This window comes from Cynara cardunculus, unplaced genomic scaffold, assembly GCF_001531365.2.
Source record: "Cynara cardunculus var. scolymus isolate 2C unplaced genomic scaffold, CcrdV1 Un_Scaffold_555, whole genome shotgun sequence".
NCBI classification, from domain to species: Eukaryota; Viridiplantae; Streptophyta; class Magnoliopsida; order Asterales; family Asteraceae; genus Cynara; species Cynara cardunculus.
The window spans coordinates 36410-50176 of record NW_020200587.1 but is presented as its reverse complement, the minus strand read 5'-3'; the positions used below and the strand labels follow the sequence as shown (position 1 = coordinate 50176).

Below are 13767 nucleotides of genomic sequence, written 5' to 3'. Positions count from 1 at the left end.
CCCAGTGGTTGACCAAACCAGAGTATTCATTTAAGTAGCAGAATGATACCAACATACAACACAAATTATATGTTCTCTAAGAGATGTATTGAACGAACAGACCAAAAATCTTGTACTAAATTTTACAAGGAATGTGTTGAACCATGGCCACAGCCCAAGCACTGTTTTCCTAAAACGAGATAAAAAATTGACCACGTAATACAAAATAATTATTAACTTTTCGCTCGGACCTCCGTTTTTAATGAGGTTTTTGCCTATACGTTCGTAACAAGATAATCTATAACTTCCAATAAAAATAATTCAGAAAAAACCTCCCAATAAAAGCAGTTTTACATATTTGCAGGTGTTATGCTTTCCTTTGCAATTTTGTCGTTTTTGATTTTGAGCCCGGAATCCCGTAAAAAATTTACGACACCTCCAGCAACTCCTAATAGATCCAAAACTTAGTTCCAAAGCTTAAAATCCCATCTAACACCTCCCGTTTGAGTGTTGTGCACGTAGTTTACCGAAAAAGCAACGTAATTTGTAAAACTTGCATAAAATGCAATCTACGCGACTTTTTCGACTTCCGCCACTTCTAACACTTCATATTAACTTATTCATAGGTGTTCCAACCTTTACATCACCATTTAGTTCATCCGTTCAAGTTTTGGGTAGATTTTTCCCATTTAGGCACTCTAATTACCTACCTGATTTCCAGTTAGGCAATGCACTTTGTATTTTGAACCCTCACATCGTCTAATTATGCCATTTGTGAGATGTTAGAACCAAACTTACCTCCTACATCTCATTCTAACTATAGCTTCTACTTATAGCTCACTAGTACACTAGGCATTTTAGCAAATTCTCTTTTTACACAATTAGCACATAAAGCATGTTTTAACATATAATAAATATGTAGAATCACAAGTTAAGCATATTTAAGAGGGTGGATGTTGCAAGAGCCATAAGCAAATACTGAATGATTGAGTGTAGAATGATTAAGTGGTCAGAATGATTAAGGGACTTAATGAATTAGTCTAGATATGAAATTGGTTGTTTGGGAAGTGCTCTAGATCAACAGTTTGAATGACATAAAATTATCATTTTACCCCAGTCTTGTGTTTAATGAAAATTAACGTCTAACAAAAGTTCTGATAGAAATTTCTAGATGAAAAATAAAAAATAATTAACGGTCCAAGCCAATGCATAATATCATATCAATCTAAACAAGCATAATAATTGTTTATTCAAGTTTTGACATAACAAAACATCACATGAAACGCAAGTTTAAACCCAATATGTTGTGTACAACATCTAACTTGAAACATTTAACACCAATTGATTTGCAATCTCATTACGCAAATTAGCCATGTACTCATTGTCTTCGGGACCCCAAGGCGTTGCATCTATCTCTTCTTCCTCGCCTCCGTCAATTTGTTCTTGCGCTTCATTGATGAGCATGAGGTTATTGTCGTAGTCCATGATTAATTGATTTTGCATATTGCATCTTCTTATAAAGTTATGGATTGCGAAACAAGCAATTGCAATGCTTCTTCATATTCGAAAAGGATAAGGGGTCACTTGTTTCAAAATTGGGAATCTTGCTTTCATAATAGCACATTCGATAACATTTCTGAGTTGTGCGTGGGCATGATTGAATCTTTCTTTTTTGGTCAACGCACGTCGACGTAGAGCTTGGTGAGGAAGTAATAGAAAGACATATTGCTTTAAACCCCTTGCACCCTAGAAATTATATTATGCTATTAAGCATATACGCAAAGGTTGGTCGTTGGAAAGATTTTTCAAAAGTTCGATCTTTAATGAAAGAGAAAGGTGTTGTAAGAACTGCCGGCTGCAGCTACATTGAACATGGACACATGATTCATCGTTTTCTTGTGAATGATCAAGCACACCCTGAGAGTGAGAGTGAGAGTATATATGCTAAGTTAGATGAAGTTATCAAGAAAATACAAAAGGCTGTATATGTTCCCAATCCGGAGTTCGTTCTACATGATGTAGAGGAAGAAGTTAAAGAAAGTTTGGTGAGCAAACACAATGAAAAGCTGGCAATTGCATTCGGTCTTTTGGTCTGTAATGACAGCAAGCCTCTGATAATCACAAAGAACCTGAGGATCTGTGGTGATTGCCACAACATGGCAAAGTTTGTATCGTTTGTTGAAAAGCGTAAGATCATCATTCGTGATACAAGGAGGTTTCATCATTTCGCTGATGGTTTATGATCTTGTGGAGATTACCGGTAATCTTCATTTTTCTTCTAGGGGAGGGGCAATGGATGCATGGAGGTACCTGCACCTAGAGTGGACATGTAAAGATAATATGTTGTTGAAATCTTGAAAAAGAAAGCCACAAACTTGTCCCAAAACTTGCCCTAAATGATTGAAACAACACCATATATTGTTAGCAAATAGTAGTGCTGCATTAGAATTCTGCCCCAAAAAGTGGTGCTCGTTAGTAGTGAAGTAGATCAAAGGGTTGAAATAGCTCCCAACTATGCAGAAATTATGTATGGTGATTACTGTTTCAATTTCTCAATTGATACAACTACCTGGTCAAGAGATACTATGGATTATAAATATAAAGTTCATATACTGTAATTGTAACACCCCCATTCCATAGGAATGTAGATCGCTTCGAAACGTAACAGAGCCGATATATAAAACCTCCAAAATATAGTCTTTAATACAAAAAAAAAAAATCTTCCAGTAACGAAATTAAATACATCCCAAACAAAGAAATAAACATCTCCAAACAAACCACTTCAAGCACCTTCCAACAACTCAAGGAAAATCCAAATAGAACCTTAAAAGAAATGCTAGTCTAATAGCCAAAGAAATAAATCCAATTAATGAATAACATAACACTAAACCTCTCGAAACCTTTGAAATTGAGATCCTGGTCTACTCTCCATCACAAGACTTATCCGCCCCCTTGATTACCTGCCGTGAGCAACAAAAAAGAACACGGTTGAGCCAAATGCTAGTGAATGGATAAACAATTATAGTAAAATGGTAATACAAACATGCCAAAATTAATATCAAGATATCGAACAAAACAAGTATCAAAATCTTGGTATAATCAACAAATAACATAATCATACGAAGGCATATGAAGGGATATAAATCGAGCTCGAAAAACGCATACACTTGCATGTCAACCAACATACAAGTGTCAGACATATGGCCACACAGGCCTGTACGTTGGACTGCAGATCCACACGTACTAAATGTGAGATGTGGACTTGGACACTACACCGACATCCACCCCAGAAACGAATCACATATGCTATGGCTGATTCATACGCCTCCTAAAACTAATATTCATCACACCAAATAGCTCTCACAAGAGCACAAAAGAAGAGACGTCGTGGACTGGTCAAGCTACCACAGTTAGTTTCACGCCACCGGTGCCACAATGACGTGCCTATGGTATCCCCATAGGTGGTTAGTAGCTTGACTTACCTGGAGTTAACTTGTCACAACGAATGTGATGTCATATAGTCTCAATTAAGAGTAAGAGCAAAATGTATCTACATCGAATGAATGATCAACATAAGTAATGTAAAAAAACATGTTGAATGAACAAGTAGCTGTAACAATTGAGAGGCTCAAACCGAACGGTACGTAACCGATCACATCTAGTAACATATGTACACTTAGAGGTAAAAATCATANGAATGAATGATCAACATAAGTAATGTAAAAAAACATGTTGAATGAACAAGTAGCTGTAACAATTGAGAGGCTCAAACCGAACGGTACGTAACCGATCACATCTAGTAACATATGTACACTTAGAGGTAAAAATCATAMTAAAATGTTACTGAACAATTAAACGTGATCTTTTGGAGAAAACACATATTTGTACTAACTCAAATAGCATGATTAGGACATGTTCTACTTGCCACATATATATATATATATATATATAGACTTGGATCACGTGAGACCAGCATGTTTTCGTGAGACCCGTGAGACCAGCTTTTTACACTTGAAACTTCACAGCAAAATGCTGTGAAGGTAACCTTCACAGTGTTTTTACTATGAAGGTTCGACTTTTTTAAACCTTCACAAACCTTCACAGTGATTTTGCTGTGAAGTTTCAAGTGTAAAAATGTGGTCTCACGAAAACAGCCTGGTCTCATGTGACTTAAGCGAACCCTATGCTGCTGCCATTATTATCAACCGAACCGATGTCTTTCGGGCCACCAAAACGACTCCAATTCTACCCAAAATTCACAAACCAGTTACTAATTACATAAATTCAAGGCTGGGACAGAACTTACCTCCAATCAACAAGAAATTGACGAGCCCCCACTTCAAACTATTGCTCCTTTTCTCTCCCGCCTTTCGATCGATTTTCTTTCCTCAGCTTCTTGAGGTTTCTCTGGGATTGAAAAAAAAAATACTTAGTTGAGAGGTGGTTGGAAGATGAGATAAAAAGGGGGATTCAACCCTATCAAACTTGAGCTATTTGGAAAATTAACCCAACTCAATGTACACATGCGGAAATTATTTAGCACATTTTTTATTAGACTTGCTCTGATATATATATATATACACACACACAAACATATATATATATATATACACCTCACAATAGCTCCTAGCGCACGACAATCCTGATACTGTTGCAAGAACATGAATAGTCATGGTACCAAATTAATCAGTTATGTTAAGAGGACATAAATACAATGATTACTAAACTCCGAGTATATACATTAATTAGCAGCTATTCAAACCTAATTCGATTAGCTTGCTCATCTGCCACTTGGTTTAAATTGAGTAGTGTTGTTTTTGCATGGTGGTTTTAAAACAGAATACATGTTGAGATGCTGATAAATGGTTTTAAAAGTATATACCACAAAACAATATGATTGCAAATCCAAAGTGCGCGCAGTTGCAACCTCGATCAATATTTCTCTAGAATTCGTATCCCTGTAATTAAAACAAGAATGTTCATACTAAAATAACATAACTTAATCTCACAAATTAGAAGGAACTGAATATCACAAACCTACCTCTTGTGTTCTTTTCCTTATAAAGGAGTTGATGTCATCCTTTGCTTCACACCATCCAAAATTTGTTCTTATTACCTCTAGCTTTGGAGTAGTAGACTGTCCCTTGGTGAAAACTGTCATTCTTGGACATCTATTTATTATCAAAGTATCTAATGATGGCCATTGAAAAGCCTGATCATTTCCCAAGCAAAATCCCTCCAATTCGTAAAGAAGAGAAAGTTGTAAGAATTTTAGACAAGGGAAGGAAACCACCTCGTTAGTGGAATCTCGCACTGCCTCCACAATTACCTTCAAATTGAGGCATGAATCTATATTTAGGTGTTGCAGTTGGACTAAACTAGCAGCCATGCCATGAGAGAAAACATGTTCCAGCTTTTGACAATATACAAGTGATACCCTTGTGAGGTTTGAAAGTTTGGATGGTATCCACCAATTACTCTTCCATATAACTTGTTTTTTCTTGGAAATTAGTATCACATCATCTGCAGATTGTGTTTCATCATTTGTCCCTTCTACTACTTCAAATACCTTTTCCGCTTCTTCAATATCTCCAACATTTTCTACGTTAAACAACTCATTGCTTGGAAATATTGCTTTACTTGAAGCCACGTCAAAAACACCTACATCTACTTCGACTAAGTTGGAAAAAGACCAAGGGAATTGAAGTAACTCTACTATATCTGCAGCAGTCAAGCAGGAACTTGACCTATAGAGTTGACCCTATTAAGAAAAAGACATACATCAGTTAGCCACGCTGATAAAAACTAAAATAATGTTAATTAATTTTATAGTTCAATGAACCAGGTAACAACATATTTTACCTCATGTGGTGCATTGGTCCAATCAAAGTTGAGGCCACATTCAAGACTATGTTTGCCTACACCTGTATGTATGTATTCTAGTTTCGAAGCCATCGAGCGACCAGATGTGAAAATCATCATTTGCGGACAACCGTAGATCTCAACCTTATCCAATAATGGCCACTGGAAGTCATTCTTCCCCAAGAAGAACCCCTTGAGATTTGGTAAACCAACTAGTTTAAGGGTCGTAAGACGAGGGAAGACCACATCTTCCAATCCTATTATGTGCTCTCCATTGACTTCTTGCTTCACAATCACTTGTATTGCAGAGCAATAACTTATCTTCAACTTTTGGAGTTTCTTAAGGCTCTCAAGTACAGAAGTTGGGAATATATATTTCAAACTGTGGCATCCTACAATATACAAGGTTTTTAGGTTGGGCAATTCAAGTGAAGTCATATTTATCGGTGTTGGGATTGCACCCGTATCACCACTTCCTTCACCAATATTAGCATTGTCACCAACATCCTCGTTGACCCCTTCAGTTTCAAATATCTCCCTCATTGATTCGCACGATGTTATCTTCAACACTTCAAGCTTTGGCATATGTCCAACCGCTTGGGATGGAATCAGAGTTAACAAGGCATCACATTCCCGTATATCAATTTTTTTTGCGTATTGGCAAGAGGACCAATATGCTCCACCAACTTGATAACACTACAATACATGACAAACAAAATTAAGTCAATCAATTGAGATATCGTATACAAGCAGCGAATATTAACGAAGATCATAAAATATACAACTGATAGCACATTTACAGATAAATACAAAATTTGAAGTAAATAGTTAAATTTTCACATGATAGTGATAAAAAACAAAATTATACCTGGAATTTATCATAAACAGAAGAAGCACTAACAATGCAAGTCATGAGTTTCTTTCCCCCGCACTTGTTACCAACACCATTGATACGCTTTAGACATGGTAAATAACCAAGGTTGAGATTGTCTAAATGCGGGAAGAAAGTGGTATTTGTGTGGCAAGATATAGATGTAGCCATTCCTTCATATTCATCGTCTATGTTAGAAACAACCTCTTCCATAGCATCACACGACTTTATTCTGATGCTAATTAAGTTGGATAGAAGTTTGGCCATGAGAGGAGAGAATAAGTACTTTACACGGCCACATGAACTAAGGGTTATGCTCGTGATATTGACGAATGAAGAAGATTTCGGTTCTTGTTGAGAAACTAAGAATTGGTTCCAATCGTACTTCCATACATGGATCATCCTCTTCAGACCGATTAATTTCAGATTCTTGAGGTGCGGGAGTAGTTCCGGTTGTTGATTATTCTGAGTTGTTGCCAACTTTCTACAACTTGAACTCTCTATCTTAAACACTACCTCCACCCCTTCAAAAGAATCTAACTTAAGCGTATGAAGTTGATGCAAATTATGCATGAGATAAGATGGGAATGCAACATTATGAATATCATCATCCACTTCTGATATCTCTTGATTGGTTGTAACATTAATCTGCATATATTAATTCCACAACAAATGTAATTAGCAAATTCATTTAACAAAAACTAAATTGCGTCAACAATTTTATAACGAAACTGAAAGTTAGGATGACACAACATACCTCTTCATTGATGCTTTTATTTTCTCCCCACCCATCAATGTCATCTATAGTAATCTTCTTAAGTGCCCTCATGTCAAAGTTTGAGGTAGTAGGTGTGAATACATGTCTTAACCTCTTGCATCTTATTATCTCTATGCATTCTACACTTTGAAAGCCAAGAATGGGGAGACTAGAGTTGACTACTCCTTTCACCCTCCAAACCTCTCTAAGTTTCCTTAATCCAATTGCTGTAATAGATCTCAAGTTGTTGTTCCCTTGCTCAATTTCATCAACACATGATCCCATATCAATGTTGAATAACACATCAATGGAACCACAATTGAAAACTTCAAGTTTTTCTAGATGATACAACAACGACATTGGATTGCTTGGAAACAAGTTCACAAGACTATCACATTCTTTCACTTGAATCTCTCTCAATTGACTAACCTCATTACTACTCAAATATTGACTTGGCCATATCTCCGTCAACTTCTCCATCTCCATAATTGTCAAATCCTTCAACTTAGAACTCATAACCTGCATCATAATCAAATAACTACATTCAAATCAAGTAATATTGTGACTTCTATTACTAATTCAATCTACTAGAAAATTGAAGTTTATTACTATAATTTTTACGTAAACTAAAACATATGTACCTCTTTCTTTAGAAAATCTTGATAAATGCTAGTGAAATTTGGAAGGTTCTCAAGTACCAGTCGTTCCAGTTGTGGGAACTCAATTATGCTGCCACCCAGCTTGCACAAACTCATTAGCGTTGGTAGATTACTCAAATATAGAAACTTTAGAGATGGAAATTTAGTGACCTCAACATCACAATTCTCATCATCTATAAGTGTTTCTAAAGCAGGGCACTCGATAATTTTGAGGTGCTCAAGCTGCTTCAGACCATTTGCCACATGGACTGTGAAGAGGTATCTCAAATGTTCACACTCAAAAATTTGAAGGACTCTTAAACTGAAAAATGGGCATCGAAAATGATGCAAGGATTCCCCTAAACAATCTCCAAGATCATTTATACCATCCACTTGTAAGTGAAGCACCTTTGTTTTTCCAAACAAATCATTCACCCTAAAATCCAAAAGTTCACATTTGTTGGTCACCAAACACAATGTGTTTTCGAATGAGTGTTTGATTTGGTGATGATGGTCTTTTAAAGAGCATCCCAAAGAGATCTTGAATCTTTCAAGTTTCCCAAATGACATATTCTTTGGCAAAGCATTGTCACCAAAAAACTCAATTTCTATTGCATCAAGGTTTTTTGAACACTCTACTAATTCATCACCATCGGCATGTCGTCTAACCCCTTCCATATAAAGCTCTTCAAGTTTGACCAAACTTTTCAAGACACCATCGTCAATACAAAGATTACTACAACCTGTCAAATTAAGTAACTTTAGCTCCTTCAAATTTCCAAGTGTGGATGGTAACTTTTCTATTTTGCAAGCGGTAAAACTAAGCAATTCCAAGTTCAAAAGATCACCAACAGGAGAGCAATCAAACATAAATGGGCATTCATGGATACATAGCATTCGAAGATTTCTCGAGTATTGTGATATGGGAATCAATGGATACGTCATTCTTTCATACGCTATTACTTCAAGTTTCTCCATTTCTTGATAAAAGTCTTCAGGAAACGACTTCTCTCCATTCATAAGATTCAATAACAAAAGGTTTGGATATTTACGATCTCTAGGAAACTCAGACATTCCTGTGCATGTTATTGAAATTCTTTTGCAAAACTCGCTCACTCGTTTGGCAGGCCACTTTGACATATCACCGACAACAGAAGCATGTTCGCCTTCAGAACACATGTCTAAAACAAAAGCACGCACTAGATCGTGCATCTTGACACAACCAACTTCCTCACTTTGAATCAACAAATTTGCATGTATGAGTCGCTCAATGCATGTGTTCAACCTGTTTCTTGCTTTTCTTATAGTATCCACTTTGTTAAATATTTTCAAGCCCCAACCGTACCTCACTAAGTCCTCCACAGGGGTATCAAAATCTTCGGGAAACAAACAACACAACAACAAAGTTGATCTAGTCTCTTCATCATGGAGATTTCTGTAGCTTATCTCAAAGACTTGATGCACGGCTTCATCAACATCTTTGTTCTCTATTCTAGAACATGTATCTTCCCACACATGCTTGCTTTTACCTTTAAGAGTACGGGCTATGGTTTTGATGGCAATGGGCAGACCGTGACATCTATTTGCAATATCTTCTCCTATCTCACGGAGCTCAATATCGAGATCATCATCATCGGAAMCCTTTACAAATTGGAGAAAGAAATTATRTGCTTCTGAGTTCTCTATGACTTTCACATTGAGAATTGAATCAAGTTCAACTCCCATCGTAGTACAAACACCTCGGTCTCGTGATGTCAATAATACCTTAAAATYGATACCTTGATTTGGCAATGGACTTAACCCGATATCATTCAGATCAACGAACTGCCATACATCATCTAGTAGTATTAGAAACTTCTTTTTACCACCATCAGAGCGGGCCTCGAAACTTTTACGAAGCTTAATAGCTCTAGCTGGTGTAGTGGTTTCTTTTAGATCTAAACTCAGGAAGTCTGCTATAGCTTGCTGAATTAGAAGCACCTCCATCTTTTCCCCTATAACAACCTCAATAATAAAATCAAACAACTTTTTTTCACTTACAACTTTCTTTAGCTTTTGCACCATTATGGTCTTCCCGACTCCCCCCATCCCACATAAAGCTATCATGTGGGTTTTGTTGTCTGGTTGGAGGGCTTTAAGTGCTTCCATAAACGTCGGCTCTCTTGATTTGAAGTCATTGTGATAACTTGATGGTGTAGAGGTTGAAAGCTTCATGGAATCAACTTTTGCAAGAGGAATTGGATGATCAGTCCAATCAATCCTAGACTTTTCTTCTTTGAGACGGTCGATATCCTGAGTGATCTTAAAGGCTTTCCTTCCTAGCTTATGCCTATCCTTGAGATTGAAGCAACTGCCGACATCACTAGGAATGGTTTCCAGTACTTGTTCTTCAATATTTCCTACTTCTTCCAACCAACCACTGACCTCCATTGGAACCTTAAGGGAATTGCTTTTGTTATGGTTTATGTGGTCTTCAACACCAAGTCTTGTAGCTTTCAACTCTCTCATTTTTGTACCCATATCCCTCACATACCTTTCGTAAGAAATCAAGTAACCGAGGTGTTTCTTAACGGGGACTACGAGAGACTCAACCAAAGGACCAACAATGGCAGTAACAATCTCCATTGCTCGATATTCTTACTTGTGCAAGCTCCTACAGAGAAGCAAGCAAAAATGGAACTTTGTGCAATTACGTATTTGAGAAATTCTGGATGGTTGTGCTGTTGCTTGTGATCTTCTCTGTCAACAATCCTGCAGAATAAGAGTAAGGAAAGATGAGAGGTTATAATTGTGGAAGTTAATGGAATTCGACGTGTGGCTTTCTCTTTTGCTTTTTCTTTTGCTTTAAATGTTTAATAACTGTGTTATCTTTAAAATTTATAAAATATTAAATTTATTTAATAATATATTATATTTAATTACTATTACTATTATATATATATATATATATATTAAGTTATAGTGAGGGATCAAATGAAAACCACATTTATTTGTACAAACTGTGTAAACTACCCTCATCCGTCGATTTCGTTGTTTAATCTTATAAATTTTTTTAATGAAATTGTAATCCTGTGAAATTGTTTCATATAATACTTTTTTTTGATGAAGTTGTTTCATATATAGTTATGAAATTGTTTCATATAATACTTAATAAAATTATAATGAAACTATTTTATGTATTTCTTTAAAATTAAAACAATGAAGATGATAATATCCATAATTAACCATGCAAATCCCATTCAACCAATCATAATTTTTCATTTTGTTCATTTTTTTTGTAATTATGAGAGATTGATCAACTAAATTTATTGTGGAGGATGTTAACTATTTTTATCTTATAACTATTTTTTTTGTAATTGCAAACCACGTTACTTGTATAAACCATACAAATCTCATTCAACCAATCATAATTTTTCATTTTGTTTATTTTTTGTAATTATAAGAGGTTGATTAATCATGGATATTACCATCTTCATTATTATAATTTTAGAGAAATACATGAAACAATTTCATTAAAATTTCATTAAATATTATATGAAACAATTTCATAACCATATATGAAATAACTTTATAAAAAAAAGTGTTATATGAAACAATTCCACAAGATTAAACAATTTCAAGAAAAAATTTAATAAAATTAAACAATGAAATCGATTAATGAGGATGGTTTGCATGGTTTGTACAATTTGGGTGCTTTGTATTTGATCACTCATATATATATATATATATATATATAAGGATGTAATTCTACACCTTTTGTCATTCCTACACCCTATACAACCCTCATCTCAACCATTCAATTTTTAATCAATTAATTGTTTCCTAATATAAAATATTAATCATTTAATAAACTCTATTCATATTCCATAAATATTCAAATCATAATAAATGAACTCCAATCATTTCTATAAATATCTCAATTAATTGGGTTACAAAGGTTGTACAAATACACAGGGTTATAAAAGAAATATACCATATATATATATATATATATATATATATATATATATATTCTTTTTTTCAAGAAAAGGCGGTGGCCAAAGAGATATTTTAAAGCAACTTTTAAAAATAATCCCTCGACTTTCACAACATATCAAAAGCAATCATCAAGTTTTCCAATAATATAACCTGATTATCACATAAAAGTTCAGAATACTAAGGAATTGTTTCATTTTAAACTATTAAAACTTTGAATTATTTTTTATTGAATAAGTCGTATTTTTTTTTTTGAATGATTAAATGATTGAACTTTTTGAAAATTGGTTAATTAAATTATTTTAATCCAAAAAACTACTTGTATTGTTGTAAAAGAGCAAGAATCAAAAGATTTTTTGATATTTTTATGGGCTCTGTATGTCCTTTTTTTTAAATTTTTTTTGTTTTTTATTGTTCTTTTTCTATTTATCTATATATTCAATTATATTGTTGCTATAATATTATAAAATAAATACTAAAATACATAAAAGAAAATATGCATTTATATTAGAAAAATATATATTGTTTTTATTAGTTATAAATTTATATTTTATTATTATTTTTACTTTATATATTTATGTTAGAAAAATATGCATTGAAGTATTTTTTTGAGAAGGCTAATGAGAATGGTATTTGTTTCATTTTATAAATTGAAGTATTTTTTTGGTTAAAAAATGTTTAGGGACTAAATCATTCAAAATATAAAAGTTCATTAGTTTTTTGTCAGAATTTTTTCATTATTTTACCACATTAACTAATTTTATAGGTTATAAGGATGTATCTAACAAGTTTTAGAAAGTTCAAGGAGTTATTTAACAGGTTTTAAAATGTCCAATGATTTATTTGTTCCAAAAAATTGTTCAAAGAATTAATCATTCCAAACACTAAAGTTCATTGGGTTCTTTTAGACTTTTCCTTTTTTTTAATTTGTTTGGTTTACCTGTTACCCAGGTTACAAGTTATATTTTTAAAGAATGAGGACCTATTTAACAGGTTTAAGAAAGTTTAAGGATTTATTTAACAAGTTTTCAAAAGTCCAATGATTTATTTGTTCCAAAAAATAGTTCAAGGACTTAATCAATCAAAACACTAAAGTTCATAGGGTTTTATTGGACTTTTCCCTAAATTCTTTATTCATTTTTCTTCTTTCTCTACTTTATTTCCATTTCTACCCTTAAAAATGCATTTTTAGGTATATAATTTTGTTTTAAATCAAGTATTTCTTTATTAATTAATTTATAATTTATAATTGTTGCTTGATTTAATTATTCACATTTTGTTTTATAGTTTATAGATGCGAGTTGACCTACAAAATGCACAAAAAAAAAATTCATCTCTATTTTCACTTAGTAGGCAGAGTTAATAAATACGAAGTATACATGGCTTTTACGTGTTAATTGTACTACACATAATGTAGTTTTAAAATAAATCAAAATATAATATAAATTATTTATGTTTATTTATATATCAAATCTCAATGTTTATATTATATTTTTATAATTATCTATACTATTTTATAAAACATTTGGCTAAAACTCTTAAAACTCTTAAAAACTCTTAAACCCGTTCATCTCTATCCGATGTCGTCCCATATCTGAATTCGTGTAACTAACTGCAGATAAACACAATCAAATACAGGATAAACATCTCATTTTAAATAAAAAAAATCTAAAATATAATTAGTA

General features: G+C 33.7%; 2 protein-coding genes across 2 annotated transcripts in view; both read right to left on the bottom strand.

Moving 5' to 3' along the window:
- LOC112501775 overlaps positions 1–13767 on the bottom strand; it is a 56453-nt gene that overhangs the window by 12946 nt on the left and 29740 nt on the right. The window lies entirely within an intron of this gene.
- LOC112501774 lies at positions 4830–10623 on the bottom strand. Its single transcript, XM_025105490.1, has 6 exons — positions 8111–10623; positions 7470–7988; positions 6710–7360; positions 5842–6537; positions 5021–5740; positions 4830–4937 (listed from the first exon to the last, which is right to left on the bottom strand). Exons 1-6 carry the CDS (start codon positions 10613–10615, stop codon positions 4923–4925), a joined length of 5106 nt encoding a protein of 1701 aa, XP_024961258.1. The 5' UTR covers positions 10616–10623; the 3' UTR covers positions 4830–4922.